Consider the following 21,114-nt stretch of genomic DNA (forward strand, 5'->3'; position numbering starts at 1 on the left):
CTGTTAACAAACATCTGGACAAGAAGAATTTATTGATGTGATTAAAGTGAAACAACACTTTGGTAAACATATTGGCAACCAAAAAAATAACAATATCTTGCCAGTAGCAGCAATAACATTCAAGGGGCGGAGCCAGTGGTAGCTAGAGCCAAACAGGCCCCCCTGAGATCTGATTGGCATCCCCATAAGTCTGGAAATGATTGTCTATTTGCTCTGAGCACGCTATATGCTCTCATGCTGCCTTATTTAAACTGCTTCAGGCTGGCCACGCTTTGCCGCTCCCTTTGCAACCCTCTTCCACCCCAGCTCCTCTTTTATTCTGCCTCTGACTTAATAAATGCCTTTTAGTTGTCATTGATACCTGCTCTGCTCTGGGGTTTCTAATGCTTCCCTCCCTGCTTTAGGCTTTCCTTATCGGCATAGGAAGAACAGGATGGTTGATGCTTTCCATGTAGGCAATAAGAGCTATAATAAATGCTGATAAAGAAATATTTATAGCAGAAAACCATGTGTTTCCTGACTGATCTAACCATTTAGGCATACTCGGTCACTAAGCATGTCTTAACCTACATACGTGAATATTAAAATGGCCCCAACATCCTTATATATTTCTGTATGTGGCCCTCAGTGGGAAAAGTTTGGACACCCCTGATTTTGTCAATGCATTTTTTGTCATTTAGCATCACTGCAAGTGGTTGTGGTAATCTTTGACTGTAGAAACATGGCTCATCAATCCATTAAGCTCCTCAGCCAGAGGTTAGGGAGGTCCATCAACTTATCATCTTCATCACCAGATTTAGAAGGGCCATCAGGGCTAACAAGCTTATTGGGTCTGGCATGTTAGGTTATATGCCAGCTACTGTGACATCAGCTGTCTAGTCCCTGATTTTGTCCTCTCCTTCCTTTCTATGCAGCTCATACTGTGCCTCCATTTTTATGTTTTCTGTTGCATCTTTTACCATCCCTGTCTCTTACTCTATCTTTCCATCTAAGTTTGCCGTCAGTTTTAAGGTGCCTGGTGGTCCAGTGTCATGGCTGCATGGTGAAGGTCACGTTGGAACACATAATCACCATGAACCCCCCCCCCCCCCGCAAAAAAAAAAATCAGGAACAATTTCACACAGCCCTGTATCCTCTCCTCTTGTTCTCTCATTCATTCGTTTTATAAATCCAATCTTGTTAAAGAAAATGTTTCTGAGTAATTCCCTGACCCCATAGGATGTTTTCAAACTTATGGTCTTTACATTCTTACAAGTCTTAAGGCAAACTTAAGAGGCATAAGAATAGCACTTAGCTCAGTTGTCAGGCACAAAGTTGTCATGAGCTTATCCTAGCTGACACGTCCGTGTTGCATGTTGTTATGGAGGACCCTTGTAAACATGTCTGGATAGTGTATTAAAGTAAATCATTTTAATGCTAAACCTGTTAACCTGTTAAGCTGAGAAGTTACAATAAGGTAACTGAGTTTTCTTTGGTTATTTTAAGGCTTTTTTGTTATTAGATAGGGCAGCTAAGGCAAGATAAGAAAGAAGATAAGAAGTGGGATGGGATGACAAATGAAAAAGAGGCAGGGGTTGGTTTTGATCCTGAGGCTACTGCATGGTAGACTGCAGCCCCTTAAGATGGGACATGCACTCTAACCACTGAACTTTATTGCTCATAAACTTCTTAAAACATGTTGTCTTCATGTTGTCATCTACTAGTTTCTCGTGATGATATCCAACAATGGCGATAGCCACCCTAGGAATGCCGTTTCACACTGTATCTAAGAAGAGACGGACAAAGGAGAGGAGCTGAGGTCGGCCTTAAGCCTCCTGTCAAACTGATGAGTCACACAATATGATACAAATGGATGAGTTCTTTTAAAAATAATTCCTGAAAGGTTTAACCAGTACAGACAAAAGTTCTTTTTTGAACCAGGCTATATTTATTCATATTTCATCACTATAGTCATCTGCTTAGTATTGATACAATCATTAGATAAGTTATACACAGTTGTCATATTATAGATATAGATAATTCACAGTAATACATTTGGCTGGAGGTGATGACTTATCCTGCAATTATCTCTGATTTTAAAAATAATTTCAGAGATAGAATTTCATGTTCAGAATTTCCTTTCATGATCAAAATAAGAAAGAAATGTCAATTTTCCTTGAAGCTTTTTGCCAGCTTTGGATTTAGATTTCCAAATTGAGACTAGAATTCTGATTTGGACAGAATCTTTTCTAAACTTGAAGGGAACCGGGTAATGTAAGATCAAATAATGCACAAGTTCTCAGATCTTTTGGCTTATTGCTTCCTCTTTTGTCCTATAAACAACTGTCCACTCCCCCCACCCCCCACCCCCAAAATTTTTGATGTTCCCAGGTGGATTTAGATGTTTAAAATAGAAGAAAAGTCATAATTTTTTGTAGTGGATATATGATATTTCTGACTTGGGGAGACTGATTGGTCACCCATACATCCACCACTCTTCCAACACCACCTCTACTACCCCCTCCTGCTTTGGTTAGTCTCCATGTGCAGGGCTCAGGGCCTTGGGAATGAATGGCGCCCAGCTCTGCTCCGTCTTTGAAGCCAGCCAGGAATGCGAGGCCTCCTTTTTTTTTCTTGCTCCCCACTCTCTCTCTCTCTCGCTCCCTCTCTCTCTCTTTCTCTCTCTGTTGTTCAGGCGGCCGGCAGCACTAACAGCTATCTAGCTGCAGCAGTGAAATATTCCCTCTGCATTGTGCATCGGAGAGCCGGATGTCATCGGCTGGCCAATCAGTGGCTCCCACTGGGCAGCCTCGGGTCTTGGTGGGGGGAGAAGGGACTCACTAGAAGTCTTCCCTCTAATATGTAGCTCTCCTGGTTACTCAGTGCGGTCCTTCTTTGGAGGAAGAAACATATTCTGAATAACAAACAAGGATAGACATCTTTCAAGAAATCCTCTTTTTCACTGAAACTAAGGAAGCTGTTTTCTTTTTCAGATGGAAATCAGAAAGGTCAGGGACTTGGACTCAAAGTTTGGGTGAGTTTTTTCACCTTTGTCTTTCTAAAGTGCTCTCTTCAGTTTTAAAACTTCCATGAAAATATTTCTACAAGTAGCCGGTGTGTGAGTCGTTCCCTGTCTGCCCTGTGACTGTTGCTCCAGCCTTCTAACTTGTGTCCAGCTTTCCTGCCCTGCTGTCATTGTTCACTTTTCTTGTCTCTTGTTGTTGTAGTTTGCGTGTGAGGGTATTTGTCTGGGCCGGTCACCCTCTGCCTCACCCTCCTCTCCCCTCCCTCTTCCCTCTCTGTACATTTTGTCACTGCCTGTCCCCTCCATCACTTCCACTTGAGTGCCCCCCTGTTTGGGAGCCTCTCTCTCTGTTCACAGAGGGAAGAGGAGGGCTTGGAACCTCACACACATAGAATCACACCACAGATCAGAAGGCCCTACATAAATACATAGAATCCCCCTAGTACTGTAGTTTGAAAGGCTTTTTGGTGATGGGTTTTTTGTGTATGCAAAACGACCACCTAGGATCTGCTTTGATTCAGCTTTTTTCTGCTGTGCGAAAAGATTTGCCTGGATTTTTATTTTAACAGAAGGGTTTCTAGTTGTTAGTCAGAGTTACGTCATTACTGATCGCTGCCTGGATTTTGATATCTGCATGTTAGAATAATTTTGCTGACAAGGCAAAAGGAACAAAATCACCTGATTCATAATGGGTGTGACATTTCTGCTATCAGGTTAAAGGGCCAAGTTTAATTGTGTCATGACAGGGTTGGTTAACTGGTTGTCCTTTCATTGTTATAATGGCTTCATTAAGGTTTGTTTACGCATGACAGGTTTGTAGCTTTATTTGATGGCAAAGTCCTGGATAGGTATGCAGGTCATGAGAAGGCCTACTTTTACTCTGTCATTGACATCAAAGTCCAAAGTAAACCCATCATTAACCTGCTGGGACTAGTGTCTGCACTGAAGATGTTATTTTGGATAGCTCACGATGACACTAAGTTTCCTCATGTAACAAAAATGTAGGTTATTAAGTTTCAGAAACTTTACATATCTACAGAACTGCACAAGCATGTATGGAACATGGCCAGGATATGTTTCAGACAACCAAGACTTATATGTTTTAAGAAGATCTTATGTTAACTGTCATTTTAAGACTGTCACATTAAAAATTCAAAATGGAGAATTCAGTGCTAGAGCTGATTTATTATGAAGGACTGAAGACCAGTGTAAAAGTAATTCTTGAAAATATTTGAAGGTATGATTAGCTTTGCTGTGTCTCTGTGGGAAATAAAAATTTCCTTTAAAGTAAAGGACAACATATCCAGGGGACTTAAGAAACAGCACACCTTCTGTCAAACAGTACTTCACCCTTATGATTCCCAGATAACCTAAAAATCTTTAATATCGCTGAATGTTTGGGGAAAAAGTAGACAAGTCTTAGGGGTCACTGTTCTGTATAATATCCTTATTCTTCACATGACTAATCCCCCCAGATCTCCGTAGTTCCTTATGGAATTCCTGACATTTTTTGATACATGTGCTGCAATGTGCACCGAAAAACCTCAAGACCCTTAATTAGAGGCCCTGCTGATACAGACAACCTACTTTAAAAGGTCTCTTTACAAATCTACAAACCAAACTGAAGACAGACATTAACTTCAACTAAAACCATAGGACTTTTTTACAAGATGCTGTAGCTAAAAATTTTTTTGAAGTGTGCACTGATTACTAAAAACCAGGCAAAGTTTGATGTACGCTTGTGCCATATATAAGATTCTTTGATACAAAGTTAATCTGGTTTTCAGCCTTTAAAATCTTAGACAGGCAAAACAAAATGATGATATTGGTACTGTACTGTGCTACTGTGCTACTGTGATGTTTGGCTACATCCAGTACATTAGCAACTATTTAACCTTTATCTGAATAATAAAAACAACAATGATCCTTCATCTGAATAAAGTTTCAAAAAATTTCAAAAGTACTGTCTGATAGATATGCTATCTGTATGAAATTTTAGAACAAAGCTACTAAAAAGACAATAAGTTAAAAATGTATTTCGAGTCAAAAATGAGGCAGTGAAAATATTTTCTCCTCAGTGTTGAGGCACCAGCAGCCCCACTTATTTGTGAAGTTCTATACTGGAAAGAAGAAAAACACATTTTTTCAAGTCAAGTGGTGTATGATTTGTCTTTACAGCTTCTAGCAGATGGTGCAACATTTCTTGCAAAAAGAATTTGACCTAGAAATGCCAGGCAAAGTTTTTTCTCTGCTGAGTTACTGTTTTCTTACATCTTAATGGTATTTGACAGAAACACCACTCAGTTTTATTCCCATTGATATTTTAGCAAATGCAGCTGTTGGGAATTTTTCATTCATGCAAACAGCCAGATTCTATATGGGGGATTTTTATTCTCCACGTTAAGTATGAGCTGTGTTTGCTAACCTAGTGGACATACCAAGTTGACAATCGAACACAAACAGGTGTGTTTTTGTATTGTCATGTCTATGCAGGCAGTGAGACTTGGCTAGTCACTTGTGTTTGAACACAAACCATTCACTCTTGAGCATCCATTTGGCACAGATGTTTGACTGAAGCGTGAGTCCTAAGTCAAGATTTCAGTCTGATAACCACTCACTGCTATGTGTGTGCTTTCTCCCCCAGGAGCTGCTGAAAGAACCACTTCAAGAGGCTTTGAGTAAACAGAAAAAGGCAGGAAAATGACCTAATTAGCCAAAAGAATAACAGAAAACCTGATACAAATGTGTTTGTGGTAATTTTTTTCCTGCTCAACTAAAGAGGAAGACACATGCGTCAACACACATACAAGTACCACACACTTCCAAACTCTGCCCCTCCCTTCCTGCCATCCGTCCCAGTCCTCCATGGATTCCTACAACTTCCACTTTGAGAGAATGAGCAACGTGGACCTGCATCCTCTGAGCCTTTCTGTCAGCCGGCTCTCCCCAGCTAAGTCCAACAGCAGCATTGCCGACCAACTTGCCCATCACCAACACGGCAAAGGAGACTCTGCTTATAGCTCCTTCTCCGGTGGGTCTAATGCCCCAGACTACCCCTCTCCCTTTCTCCCAGAAGACCTACAGTCCAGCCACTTCAGCCATTATGCTGATCTGAAGTATGTGAAGTCCTTCTACCATCCGACCCAGGTTCTGCAATCTGACTCAAAGACCATGGACCAGCTGTATTGTTCTGTTGAAGCCATTTCACAGCAGTATCGCAACAGTACCAACAACAATGTAAACATACACAACAGCAATAATAGTTTCCATACCAACAACAAAGCACTGTCAAAGCAAGATGTACATCTTGTCCGTCCTCCTCCAATCCCAGCACGCATGGACAGTTACATTGCCACAAAAAACTTAGAAAACAGCAGGATTCCTCAGCAAGACACTGAGTTTCGAAGCCAGCAGCCACAAGCTAAACAACAGCCTAGACCCAACAATCGACTACATCAACATCCCCATGGTCTGACCACCCCAAGACTTGAGACAGCTAACCCAGATACAGGGAACTCGAGCTCAGACCCTGTGTTCTCAGTTTGGAGGGGCTCTCAGCAGCAGCAAACACAGGCCCAGCAGCTACCAGTCTACCGTCCCCACCTCCAGCCTCATGATCAGACCAGGGTGAACCAGCAGTTTAACCCAGAATACCTTTTCATCACAGACAACAAATCCACCTCTGAGCAGCAGAAGTCAGCAAACATTTTAAGCCGATCACCTCCCCGTGCCACGAACCAGCCTGACCACCTGAAGCCCACACAGCCCTCAAGCAATGCTGGAAGTAATGTAAACCATCAAAACAAGCCCAGTGGTAGCAGCAGCCGCTTTGAGAACCAGCGTAAAAGAGCACACTCAGCTGACGACTGGGTTAGTTCAGAGCCAATCCGAGCTGCAAGCCCTTGGAATTCCAGCCAGAGTTTCATCAACAGCAGCATTCAGCATAAGGGTCAGTTCTACTTTGTCACAGGAGTTTGTAAGCCGTCTGAATCCAGTATGAGGACACACTCTGCATCAGTGTGTGGGTCTGAGGCTGGGAGTGAGAGCTCTACTGTATTAGAGACACACAGCCTAAGAGAAAAAGAAAGATGCCACAGCACAATGGACAGTTTGTTCAGACCTCTCCAAGAGAGCTCTCGTTCTTCTAGTGGCATGATGATTTCAGATGACAAAGAGGCTTATCATTCTGTGCCCAGGACCCAGGATCAGGAGAACCGTAGGTTATCTCTTGCCTCAATGCAGTCATCTCAAAGCTTTGATGCCTTGGAAGATATTGATATGATGCATAGTCGAGACATTGGCCGCCACACTGCCAACAACCCCATATTCTACTGTGGACCTGAAAGAAACGGTCTGCCAAATTTAGTGATTAAATCAAAGGAGGTCCCCACACTGATAAGCAATGAACAAGTCAACCATGCAAAGAAAGAGGACAAGGCAAAGAGAGGGAAACGACAGCCTTTGGCAGATGTAGCCAGTGAGAGGATAAACAAAGAAACAACCCCTCTTCTGTACCATCTCACTGGAGCCAGTAGGGCAGCATTACAGCCTAAAAATACAGCTGATTTCAGTACAAGAGGCAAAGAGACTATCCAAAACAAAATAGGACACAAAGATATGGCAGTTAACAATAAAGAGAGAGCTCAAAAAATTGATACAAGCAAGGCTGATAAAGGGGATGTTGTCTCTAGTGCTTGTAACACCCTGGACGACTCATTTAAAAAGTACTACAAAGAAAAGCTAAAGGACGCCCAGTCTAAAGTCCTAAGGGAGACTTCATTTAAAAGGAGGGACCTGCAGCTGTCATGGCCTCACCGTTTGAGGCAAAAACCTGAGTTGAGGCCTACTGTGATCCACGCTTTCTCCCCCTCACAGGACTCTGAGACATCTACAGAAACGATCACTCCCTCGTTGACTTCTGAAGAAACAGAGAAGGGCAGTATAAAAGATGAAATCAGTGAGAGCCACAGGGAGGTGGATAAAGAGATTGAAAAGGAAAATGGAAAATCCCCTAATGTTGCACAGCCTCAGGTAGCACGTATCGGAGGCAGAAGGCGGTTGACTCCTGAGCAGAAGAAGATGTGCTACTCTGAACCAGAGAAACTCAACCAGCTTGGTGGCGCCCCAGTCCACTCCGCTTGTCGTTCCTTTGGCAACGAAAATGACAACTTTTTCGCAGCTGAATGCGAAGAAGAGGACCGTGTGCTTCAGGGAGAGCAGGGACTGGTCGCAACTCGTAGGAAGATTTTTGAGATGAGAGGTCGGGCCCTTTCAGCCTCCAGTGCTTCAAAGACAAACCTAAAACATCTGCAACACAAAGCCCTGGTGGAGTACATGGAGCGTAAGACAGGTCAGAAAGTGGCAGAACCACAGCAGCCAGTGCCTCAGGTACCAACTCCATCAAGACAGAGGCATTCTCTTGGGGAGAAACCATTTGACTGGGGTCCCAGGCCTCTATCAGGAAACCAGGAAGGCAAAAACACTAAGAAGAAACTCCACAGACCCCACTCTGCAGGACGAATCCTGGACTCCTCCACCAGCTCAATCAGGTATGAAAGAAAGGCAGATCCAGAGAGCTTGTTAAATATTTTTATTGTTGGATGCATTAAATTGAAATTCTGTGTCATGTCATGCTATGCTATGCTATGTTACCTTATGTTTTATTATTTAGGTATGCCCAGTTCTTCTCAGCTCAGTCCTGCTCAGGCCAGTATGCTGGCCATTCCAATCAGCCCAGATGGAGAGAGAGTCATGGTCCATCTCAGGGGAAATCTGCTTCAGTGGAGAGTCTCTTAGACCAGTCTGACGTGCCCAGTTTTATCAGGAATAGATCCAGATCTACACCACATGCATTTCAGGTAAGCCTTCTTCAACTGAGGTGAAGTGCATTATAAGGAGTATTCACCCCCTTGGATGTTTCACACTTTCAGTCATGGTCAATAGAGTTTGTCTTTTTTTTTGCCAAAAATTATAAAACAAGCTCTTTAATGCCAAAGAGAAAACAAATTCTTACAAAGTAATGTCAATTCAATAAAAATAATATAAGTGACTGCATAAATATTCACCCCCTTTAAAGTGACTAATTTAATTCAACAGCGGTCCAGCCAATTGATGCCATTGGTTAATCAGTATTCCTGGCTACCATTACAACATGAAGACAGAAGGACACTCAAGTAACTCAGAGGAAAGGCTATTGCAAAGTATAAGTCAGGGAATGGATACAAAAAACTCCAAGGCACTGAGCATCCCCCAGAGTGCAGTTAAATCCATCATCAAGAAATGTAAGGAATATGGCAAATATGTAAATCTGCCTAGATCAGGCTGTCTTCAGTGACCATGCAAGAAGGAGACTAATGAGAGAGGCCACCAGGACACCTGTGGCCACCAGGACACTTGTTACTATTCTGAAGGAATTACAAATGGGAGAAACTCTACATACAACAACTCTTGCCAAGGGTTCTTCACATGTCAAAGCTTTGTGGGAGAGTGGTATTGTTGAAATCTAAATTAGAGTTTGACAAAAGTTATGAGGGAGACTCCATGGTCATGTAGACGAAGATGATTTTGTCTGATAAGACCAAAATGGTATTTTTTTGCCATCAGCCAAGACACTGCGTTTAGCAGACACCAAACCCTGCACATCACCACAAACACACCATCCCTGTGAAGCATGATGGGGGCAGCATCATGCTGTGGGGATGCTTCTTAGCAGCTGAACATAGAAAGTAAAATAGTTAAGCTAAAAGGTAAAATGAATGTGGCAAAATATAGGAAAATCTTTGAGTACATTCTTATTCAGTGTGCAAGAGCACTACTACTCACGGGACAATTTATTTTACAGCAAGACAGTGACCCAAACCTTTCAGAGAAAGTTACACAGAAATAGTTTAAAGACAACAAGGAGAGTGTTCTGGAAGGGCCGAGTCAAAGCCCAGATCTCAATCCAACAGAGAACTTGAAAAGGGCTGTTCAAGCTTGAGCAGTTTTGCAAAGAAGAATGTAGTGAAATTGAAGTGTCCAGATGTGCAAGCCTGATTGAGACTGACTCACACAGACTCAGTGCTGTGATTGCAGCCAAAGATTTATGCAGTCATTTTTTACATTACATTTTTTTTCCAATTTGATTTACATTACTTAGTAGAAATGTGTTTTCACTTTGACATTAAAGACGTTTTATTTTGTCTAAAATGACAAAATCTATATTGCCCGTGATTGGTTTATAAAACCAGTTAAAGGGTAAAACATCCAAGGGGGTTAATACTTCTTAAAGGCACTATATATCTTTTACTGCTGCATCCTTGAGAATGCTTTTACATGTGTAATTCATATGCTGCTTCCTCTACAGGTAATCGAGAAGGATCCATTACCTGTTAATACTATGGAAACCTGGAGGTATGTACCAGGACTTCAAAAAAATTGGGACATTTTTTGTTGGTTTTAGGTCAGTGGAGTATTAGGTCAGTGTTGTGTGCGCTGTGGCACGAGCTATAAATCTCCACGTGAGTTATTGTTGCACAGGAAAGTCAAAACCCACCTGCTCAGACAAAGCAACATTCCTCTAAAAAGATTTATGCATTGTCGGAAAATTAAGAATAATTCACTGAACCATTCTATTTGCCAAACTAGAGCTTGATTTGAAGGTAAATCATATTAATATCAATTTTAAATGAAATATTTACAAAGCCAGTGTACATTCAGATTTAATTTAGTTTAAAAATTTGACATTACAAGTTTAAATTTGATTGTTTTTTTAATGAAAGAAAACACTGTATATGCTAATCACAGTCTTCATGATTCAGTTGCCTTTGTTCCACATCTAACCACTGAATGTAAATGCCAGTTCCCAGATGAACAATACAGCGGATTCCTTGACAGAGGCAATCACAGAGGTCCAGCAGCGTGCTCGTGTAGTTGCACAGAGGGGGAAGTCCATGGAAGAGCTCGGGTCATCAAAGTTAACAAGACTATCAGCCTTGAGTAAAAGCTCTGAGCAGCTGGATCAGATCTCCAGGCATTCATCTGGACCAGGACTGGACAGAGACAAAAGGAGTGTCTCATTCTTTGCTGAAGTCAGAGAAGCTCAGGGACAGGACAGAGGGAGGAGGAAGGAACATGTACCAGAGCCAGCTGGAGCGAAAGTCGGTCTGATGCAAACTCAGGGACAGACACAAAACCAAACCCAGAAAAAGTCTCTGTTGAAGCAGAACTCAGAACCAGAGCAGGACACCTTGGCAGGAACAAGGAACTCAAGTAGATCCACCTCCCCCGCTTCTCGTTCCTCTTCCCGGGCCAGGGTTCGCTCAGGTTCTCCTGGTTCTCACGGCCCTGTCGAAACCAGCAGGTCACCCAGTGAGACTTCATCTAACCCACCTTCCCCCAGAGGTCCAGATACTAGTGAGGGAGAGATCAAATCCACATCATCCACCCCCACACAGACAAAGCTACCTTTTGAGAGCAGGCCAAGCTCCAGGTAAGTTTAGACCCAACAACAAAGGAGCATTTTTCCTCTGCACAAATACAACTCTGGCCAGGTGTTGATTTCAAACCATATGTTTTTTTAACCTCCCACAGAGTTGGGACTTCTCCTCCTCCTCTGGCTGGAACAGAGAGAGAGCAGTCAGTGGACGAACCGAGTGGTGAAGCGCCACCAGCCGAGTCAAACCATGAAGTGTCTCTGAGCTGTGGCGTCACCACAGATCCATCGCTGTGGATCGTCCCCCCAGAAGAAGAGCTCAAAGAGGAAGTCCAGAACTTGCGGCTGACAGACGACGTTTTTGATGAGGACTCCACCAGCTCAGCCACTCAAACTCAGACAAATAAAATCTCTGTGTCTCCGTGCACCTCTGTCTCTGACACAGACATCATTCAGCAGGTGGAAGAGGAGGAATATCCAGAAACAGAAGATGAGAAGTTGAAAGAGAACCAGGAGCTGGAAGAGAGGGGGACACCCGAGGGAGAGACGGAGAGCCAAGAGAGGCCTACTGAGCAACCTAAGTGGGAAGAGCTCGTAGAAGCAGTGGTGAAAGCTGACCAATCGCTGGTCGGAGTGCTCTACCCGCTGACAAATCGTAAGACAGCCCTAATGCTGATGGAGCAGCTGCTATCAGAGGATACTCTGCTAATGGAGGAGCACTACAAGAAGAAACAGGAGCAAAGAGGAGCTTCTGAAAGGTGAATGTTTGTCTCTCTTGTCCTCAAACTTCCACTAGTTTTCACATGAAGAATAAGAATTTTATACACCTGTTGCAAACATTTTAGCCCTGAATCATGTGAGAACAAGTTATTCACACAGTTTTCCCTTTCAGAAGGGAGGTAGGAAGGTTTCACAATGCAGGACATAAAAATAACACTGCAGAGGAAACTGCAGAAATCCAAGATGGTGGACAAAGTGAAGTCCAGCACTCTAATGACTTAATATTAGTGTTGTGTGTTGCTAGACATATCCACAGTAGTGGAAAACCCTAAACTGGAGAGCAGTAAAAGTTCTGAAACATTTTTGACATGGCCGAAGATCACACCCTAGCACAATAGTTGCATGATATACAGTGCATTCAGAAAGTATTCAGACCCCCTTCACTTTTTTCAGTGGTTTTATATTGCACTTTGATGCTACAGTCCAAAAAAAATTTTTATTTTCCTTAATCTACACTCAGTACCCCATCATTAGCAAAAACGCTTGCAATTTAGCTTAGTAATTGTATTTGTAATTGTAATGATTATGATAATGAGTAATTGTAATTTAGCTTGTAATTCTCTGGATCTTTTCTGAGATGTTTCTGCACCTTGATTGAAGTCCACCTGTCCAAAATTAATTTGATTGGACATGATTTGGAAAGGCACACACCCCTCTTTAGATGGCCTCTTAGCTTACAATGCATATCAGAGCAAAAACCAAGCCATGAGGTCAAAGGAACTGTCTGCAGAGCTCAGCGACAGGATTGTTGCGAGGTGCAGATCTAGGGAAGGCTACAAAAGTAAGTGGCCTCCATAATTCTCAAATGAAAGAAGTTTGGTACAACCAGGACTCTTCCAAAAGCTTCCACACGGAGTTTTTTTGGCTTTCATGTGATTTGTGTTGACCTGAGGCTTCTGTCTAGCCACTCTGCCATAAAGCCCAGATCAGAGGAAAGCTGCTGGGATGTTTGTTCCACTGGAACTTTGTCCCATCTCCACACAGGATCCCTGGAGCTCAGTCAGAGTGACTATCAGGTTCTTGGTCACCTCTCTTACTAAGGCCCTTCTCCCCCAGTTGCTCAGTTTGGCCAGGTGACCAGTTCTTGAATAACAGAGGCCACTGTGCTCTTGGGAGAGCTTTCAGTGCAGTATTTGTTGCCTTCCCCAGATCTGTGCCTTGCAGGGATCCTGTCTCTGGGTTCTGCAGGCAGTTCCTTTGGCCTCATGGCTTAGTTTTTGCTCTGATATGCATTGTCAGCTGTGAGGCCTTCTTTAGAGAGGTAGGAGATTTTCCAAATCATGTCCAATCAATAAAATTTAACACAGGTGGACTCCAATGAAGGTATAGAAACACCTCAACGAAGATGGTGATTTCAAGTGTTTTTGCAAAGAGTCTGAATACTTATGTCAATGTGATATTTCTTTATTTTTTTTAAATAAATTTGATTTGCAAAATGGTGCCTAAACCAAAACTTTTGAGGGAAAAAAAGTGTTGAAAGACAGTGGGAGAATAACAGTTTTCTGGATATCGAGATGATTGGCTGAAATATCTTTAAAGACTCCAATAGAACATGGGATAAGAAAAGTGGAGAGTGCCTTTAATTGTAGGTGACATTGAGTTGCACTGGGATGGCAAGGTATCAAAATGGAGTATCCATATCTGTGTTGTCATTCGGTCCAGGAGGTATGGGTTGGGTTGGTACTGGTACCATTTCCATTTCGATACTCATCCATAGTACTGAGTGTAGATTAGGGAGATTAAAAATGATTTTTTCAACTGTAGCATCAGGCTGCAACATAAGGGGGTCTGAATACTTTCTAAATCCACTTTAGAAAATATCCAACAGCTTTCACACTTCGTTGTGAATTTTCCTGAATATTTCCAGCTCAATTACACAACGGCTCTCCCCAAATATACATTAGAAAGTTTGCAAGGGAGCTAGCAGGAAAGTTGTGGGATGAAAAATTTTGCAGTTCATTTTTACACATGCAGCTCTACTTGACAGTTTTAGAGGTTTTAGGTTCATATGTCTAATAATATTACTGAAATTCAAAACGAAATTAGTAAGAAATCACTAACAACACAAGATAACTAGACTTGCTTTAAACACCCTTGAGAAATTCTAGTTGCCATTTTTAATGGAGTAACATAGTCCTTTAACCTACACAGGTAAACCATGTAGATGGAAAAAGATGCTCCATCTCACTCACATCTTGAATTTCCAAGTGTTATTGCCCTCTATGAAACTTAATACTGATTTCTTATTGCCAAAGACGTTCTCCACTAGTGCTCTGTTACCTTTTGTTGCATCACAGTCAGAGACACACCTGGCTATCTGCTTACTGCTGCACCTACACTCCAGTTTCTGCCAGTGTAAGCACACTGCAGATACGTAAAGAATGTGCGGGTACATTTCAGAGTATTTTAATATGTAACTAACACTTGTGCCTTGCTCAGAGTGTATATTATGTAAAATCTAAGTATTTATGTGTCCCATTGTAATGACAGGTGTCATTGGCTACATCAGCAAAGTGCAAGAAAGCTGTTTTGACCTAATCACATGTTTCTTTTCTAGTGCTGGGACAGTTGAGGAGGCTGTGCCACCTGCTTGTCCATCTGCTCCAGACAGCCTCATCCCTCAGTGTTCAGACCTGCAGAGCAAAGCTGACATCACTGAGAAGAAGGTAATTCTTAATTTATGCACAATAGTGGGAGTTAACTGACAAGAAATTGTTGTTCTTTACTTGTATACCAGGAAAATATTAAAAAGAAGCTGTAACCAAGCAAAATAAGAGCAGGACATGGCCAAAAAATGCTTAACTTTACAAAAAATATGCATTTTTTTGTCAGAAATAATCATAGCTTTGGTCCAGAGTGGCAGGAAAGAAAACATAACTTTTAACTCAAACTTTTAATACTGCAGTGATGTCATGTTGATATAATCTTGTTGCTATTTGGCCTTAAGTGGACTCATTTCAGCGCAGGATAGTTATGTGTCTCTTATCACATAATGTAACATCTGCCTCTTATCTGTGTCTCGCACATAGTTAATGTTTGGCTCAGCAAATAGCCTCCTCCTCTTCCTTATTACTGTTAGCATTCTCTCTTAATGGAGTATAGTTTTTCTGTGAGCCCATAGCAATAAATCTGTGTGAAATGTTCTTATTTGAAACAAACTAGGTTATCTGGTTGACACACTCCCTTTAAATACTTTTATCTGATTAACTGCATCATTGCTTAAAAATCTCTTACACATCCTCTCTGCTTCAATTAACAGCGTCTGTTAGTGTCTCATATCGAGACACGACTACGATCGCTGAAGGAGACGCGTGACATCCTCCAGACAGAAATTAAGGAGAACGTGGCCCATGGTGAGACCCTGGAGGTACTCGTCCGTGACCGTTGTCTGCCTGTAGAGCTGGAAAGGTACAAGCTGTTCATCGGAGACCTGGAGAGGGTGGTCAACCTGCTGCTATGCCTCTCTGCCCGACTGGCCAGGGTACAGAACGCCCTGAGCACCGTGGACCAACACACAGATGCTGAGGAGAAGGTGAGGAGGCAAAACGCTTTGTAGTGATCAGTGGGTTCATAGATAAAGATACTGGGGTTGTTTCAAGAGCAAACTCTTCTGTAGAGAGACCTCCATCCTCAAGACAGTTTTCTCCAGTTTTTGTGTGATTAAAAATAATTTAAAAAAAAAACAGCCTGAAAAAATTGTCTGCTCAGGGACTGTTGTGGGAATTTACCCATTCAGAAGTCCCTGTTTTTTGCAACTTAATAGGGAATCTTTCTTTAACTCAAGAAAATAATAATATTCTTAATATTCTTGGAATTTAAATTTCTTGGACATTTTAAATTTCCATGGAAATTTGCTTTGATATTTTTTTTTTTTTTTTTGTGGAATTTGCTTGGATGTTTGGGGAAATTTGTTTGGAAATTTGTTTGGCATCTTCATGGAAATCTGGGACATTTATTTATGATCTTTTGGAAATTTGACTGAGAATTTTCAAGAATTTCCATGGAAATTTAGGGGATATGTTAATATGTTTGTGTATTTTTTCGGGGGAAATTTACTTTGAATTTTTAAGAATTTCCAACAATTCAAGGAGCTTTATTGTCATTCTTCAGCATATGACACCTGATAAGAACAAAATTAGGTACTCGTGTACTGGTTAAGAAATGGGTAGAATAAAAAATAGGATAAGATAAACAATAAATAGACTTTAGAAAATTAACCGTACAAGCACTATATATCGAAATACACAACCTATCCAAATACAAATGTACAAAATTTTTTCATAGAATTTTCAGGGAATTTGTTTGGATGTTTCTTTTATTTTTATTACTTCATAGATGTTTTAAAGACTTTTCTGAGAAACTGTTGTTAATTCCTTTGACATTTTGGGGAATTTGTGTGTATTTTGGAAAGGAAATTTTCCAAGAATTTCTGTTCAAAGACAAGGCTGGTGTTTTAACTAATCAGGGCTCTACATATTCCGTATAAGTGGGAGAAACTAATAAATGCACCCCAAACTAAAGCTTTGGTTTCAGGAGGTTAAACACTTAACCAACAGGGATTGTTATGAAAACCCCCTGAAATCCAACATTTTTAATTAAAAAGAAATCACAAAATCTTTAACAATATTCTATAAATAAATCTAAAAATATCCATCCTTTCCATGCAGTCCCCCCCTTTTTGCAAGAGAGCAGTTTATTTGTGAATCACTCACAAATGTAATCTTGACTGCTCTATTTTGTTTTTGGTAAACTGCATCAGTGTTTTGCTAAATTGAATAAATCTACAGATGTTCTGTAATACGTCTGCAAGTGTTCCAGTTATGACACTCCTGCCTCTTCCCTCTAGAGTTGTTTACACACAAGCGCACTATTGCATGTGAGTAAAAGCATACTGCACGGTCAGTGAGTGCTGCAGGGGGGATATTATTTTGAATATATAATTTCTCCTCATGGTTCTCATGATTCACCGCTGCTCATCCAGTGCTTCTGGCGACATGAAGCTTGACTGTTAGAGGTGTGTTGCTGCTCCCATGCCCTCAGCTATACTCTTGTTCTGTTTGCTTTAGAACAACAAACACGCCACTTTGGAAAAGTTGAAGGGCGACTTTAATAGAGTCAAGGTTTCTCACTCTGTGGAATTTAAAAAATGCCGTCAGCTTTATCTTTATTTAATCACCCGTTTAAAGCTTATCTGTGTCTGAGCCAAATGATTTATCAGACATTTAAGGGTTATTCCAGACACTGCAGTTTGACAGTATAGCTGATTTTAATGGTTTGAAACAATGAGGAAGAATTTGATATAATTTTCTATTATCATTGTACATCTGAATGAATTCCATGGAACTATCTCCACTAACATTTATGACTTTATTTACTAGTTTTTAAAGCAGTCATAAATGTGTTCTTGAATATGATCATCCATAGACCTGAACTCTGTGCTTTGAATATTCTGTTTCATTTTGCATCCCTGTATTTTCATCATCAGTTTATGTTTGCATGGATGCATTAGATTCTTGGATTGATCCCTGAAAGGGCTCCTTGTTAGTTTTTCCATTTGCAGAAAGCCCAGCGGAACGTGCTGCACACTCAGAGCTTGTTAGAGGCTCATTTGTTTTCTTGCTGTTATCAGCAACACTGGTATTTACACTGACTCACCGAAACTCTAGCCCGGTTTCGATGACATTTGTATCTACCCTGCCCTCTGTTGACACAAGGAAACACTGCACTGCCTCTTCTGTGGCTGTTTGACACATGACCACTGAACTTTCACTGCCACATCAGAGCACAAATTACATTTAGATTCAAGTCAATAAAACCCAACAAAACTAGTAGTCTGATTTTCTGCTTTCAGTACTTTCATATTCTGTCTCTGCATTTTTTGCTTGGTAGCACCAGAATGGATGTAATGCTCTTAAATATGTGAATTCATCACCAAACTAAGGCAAAAAAAATGTAAAAAAGAGAGAAACTTAACATTTAGTTATCTCAGGTGTTTTTAAAATCTGCTTCTCTCTTTTTCTCTGCTCTCAGCAATCCCTGGACAGTCGCCACCGCCTGCTGTGCAAGCAGAGAGAGGACGCCAAAGACCTGAAAGATAACCTGGACCGGAGAGAGAACCTGGTCTCCACTTTTCTGTCCCGCCAGTTGTCGGCCGAGCAGCTGCAGGATTACCGGCGCTTTGTGCAGACCAAGGCATCGCTGCTCATCAGGCAGAAGGACCTGGAGGAGAAACAGAGGCTGGGAGAGGAACAGCTGGAGGCACTTACTAACAGCCTGAATGTGTGAGAGGACAGGAGTAACAGAAGCACTGATTTCTTCTTCTTCTTTTTTTTTTTTTTTCTTGACTTGCCCTGATGGAGGGGTGAATCATTCAAAAGGACATTCAGAGGCCTTTAGGTGTGCTTTTTAGACACTATAAAACACAATGTGTGGATCCAGTCAGCCTGTTATTTTTGCACCTAGTCTTTGTGCTTAAAGGAGTTTGACTGCTGTCTGCATTCCTTTCATAACTAAAGGCCGAACAAGAGCTGAGCATTTAAGACTGTAAAGACTGAAGCTCCTTGCTTTCTCTGCTCATCTAATCACCACACATTGTCATTCGCACAATCTGCAGAGCTTTTCCTAATATTTTGGACTTGTTTCCGTTGACTTTAAGCAGAGGAATGAACGGATTTTTGCGTGCCTTCATATTTGCAGAACATTTTCCATTAGAGCTGCTGGTTGGAAACTTTGCGTCCTTCTTTAGTTTTCCAGCTACTGCCCTTCACTTTCCGTAAAGATGATAGTTGCTCAAAGCCCTGCATCTGCACCTGAGGAAACCTTCTATAAGCTTTAAGATTATACTTTGACCAGGAAGAAGACTTCAGTAAAACGAGAGTAGCCTGAAAGGGGTTGCTGTACTGTATCATGTCAGTAAAAAAAATGTACGATAGATGTAGTTGATTTAATCTTTTTTCATAATGTTCTTTTATAAAAAATGTTTCAAATTAAGGCACTAAAAACCAAAAAGGGTGAATGAAGAAAAGCACTTTGTTATGATACGTGAATGCACATTTATTCAAAACCACAATTGTTTCAATCTCAAGTGAAAGAAAGCCTTACTCCATCCGTTTAAACAATATTTCTCTCTTCACTTTGAATAGGAATGTTGAAATAATGTTCTGAAAAAGGTACACGAGCACACCCCAGCAACATTAAGGAATGTGTAAGAATTCTTTTCCAGCTTATTTCATGCTTAATGTTATTAAGTCTTGATGATTTCATGCTGGAACGGTTCCTCATACTGAGGCAGTAAACCTCTTTAAAGCAGATTATAAGTAAGCAACAATTATTTCTCCCAATGTCCCTTTGTCGCAGAAGTGACACGTGATACTTGAAATGCTTTTTTTGTATGGGTAAGTCCACAATCTTCACTTCAGGTGTCTTAAACTAACTTTCTCTTCTCTACCTCCACTGTTTAGCCCCTTTTTAGACACACATAACCTTTAGATTTATTTAAATTTACACAGTTGTCTCTAGTCAAAAAGTTCTTATTGAAAACACTTTGAATAAAGTTATTTTCCCTTATTTTTAAAAGAAAACATCACTGCGTCTATGAAATTAGCTTCTATTGCTGTATTAATTTCTATTGACTGAATTTTTTAACCTTAAAAGAGTTGTTTTAGAGTCATGTGAGCTGCTGCTCTACATGTGCAGTTTGTGTGTGTGTGTCTTTGCTTGGAATCATGAATGTCTTAACTATGTGTGCGTAGAGATTAGTCGTTGAACAGAGACAGAACTCCTCTTGGTGTTTGCTGTGTACTTTTTAAACAAAGCTCCTGTTACGTCTTAATGTGATCAAAATGTTATCATCCCTCAGGAAGCTAAACCGGTTTGCTGTACTGAGAGTAACACACCAAGTGTTTGGGTTGCTCTAATGATTTTTAATGCCACAAAGCATCATTAGCAGTTATTACGCACTCATAAATAACTTAATCAGTGACCTAAGATGTCAGAAAAAGAGGACAAATAACTTTTTCCAGACACTGGAATCCCTTCCATGCCTTCACCCCCAAAGCATTTCTCTGAAGATTTACGTCCGGCCTGTTTCAGTTTGCTAAACAAATGTATGTTTGTTTTGGCCTTTGTGCTGACGCAGAGCTGAAGGGTTAGAAAAACTCATGTTGTTTCCTGCAGCCTGCTGGAATTCCTGAAGCATGCATAAGACCAATATTTTGAAGTAGGGAAGCAAAGAGTGGGGAGAAAGTGAGGGAAAAGCTCACACAAAGGAGCAGCACATGGAGAAATAATCCTTTTAGTTCTTGCTGTGTGTGCATACTAACAAATATTTGACAAATTCCTGAGTCATTTCTTGTTTCTGTCTTTCAATCAAAGCAGATTTTGTTAAGGTCGCAGGAAAAGGGTGGCTGTTTTTCAGGCGAGGGGTTTGTTTCAAGTACTGGTGGCGTGCGACATTAATACGTGCAGAACTTTTTTTAAAACGAGGATGAAAAGATGTCTTAAGATCCCAGTTGGTGGTATGACAGCAGAGACATTTCTGAAGCCACATTTTCTGCTATATTTCCTTTCAGTTTTGAGAGTTTGAGTTGTTTTTGTGCCTGTTTGGAATTGTAAATTCCATGATGTTTGTAATATTGTGAATAAATTAAGCTCTCCCTCTCCTCCAAGTGTACATTTTTTCCTTTCAGTCCCCACAGTGACAAGTCAAAAGCATTTGGAACAGGAGCATAAAGTGTAGACTACATACTATACATGAAGCTGCAGATATACGCTACATGAAGTATTTATGGAATAGGAGATTTTTGTCTTAAGCTGCTGTTGAAATATTCATTCTTTTAGAAGAGGAATCACTGGATATTCTATACCTTATTTTGCTTAGTTTCACCATCATCTCCTAAAAGAAGGGGGCATCTTTTGT

General features: G+C 41.0%; 1 protein-coding gene across 5 annotated transcripts in view; it reads left to right on the forward strand.

Annotated features, from left to right (window-relative positions):
* shroom1 (shroom family member 1) overlaps positions 1-20,846 on the forward strand; it is a 42,465-nt gene extending 21,619 nt beyond the window's left edge. For 3 of the 5 annotated variants that reach the window (XM_041801019.1, XM_041801017.1, XM_041801022.1), the window contains 9 exons: positions 2,973-3,013; positions 5,649-8,553; positions 8,676-8,862; positions 10,350-10,396; positions 10,845-11,474; positions 11,576-12,175; positions 14,755-14,863; positions 15,457-15,729; positions 18,228-20,846. In XM_041801019.1, coding sequence (XP_041656953.1) covers positions 5,870-8,553; positions 8,676-8,862; positions 10,350-10,396; positions 10,845-11,474; positions 11,576-12,175; positions 14,755-14,863; positions 15,457-15,729; positions 18,228-18,482 — 4,785 coding nt within the window. In that variant the 5' untranslated portion in view covers positions 2,973-3,013; positions 5,649-5,869 and the 3' untranslated portion in view covers positions 18,483-20,846. Of the gene's footprint in view, positions 1-2,853; positions 3,014-5,648; positions 8,554-8,675; positions 8,863-10,349; positions 10,397-10,844; positions 11,475-11,575; positions 12,176-14,754; positions 14,864-15,456; positions 15,730-18,227 lie in introns of those variants that run through there. The other 2 variants (XM_041801018.1, XM_041801023.1) reach the window with 2 other exon arrangements.
* The last annotated feature ends 268 nt before the right edge of the window (positions 20,847-21,114 follow it).

This window comes from Cheilinus undulatus, linkage group 12, assembly GCF_018320785.1.
Source record: "Cheilinus undulatus linkage group 12, ASM1832078v1, whole genome shotgun sequence".
Lineage (NCBI taxonomy): Eukaryota > Metazoa > Chordata > Actinopteri > Labriformes > Labridae > Cheilinus > Cheilinus undulatus.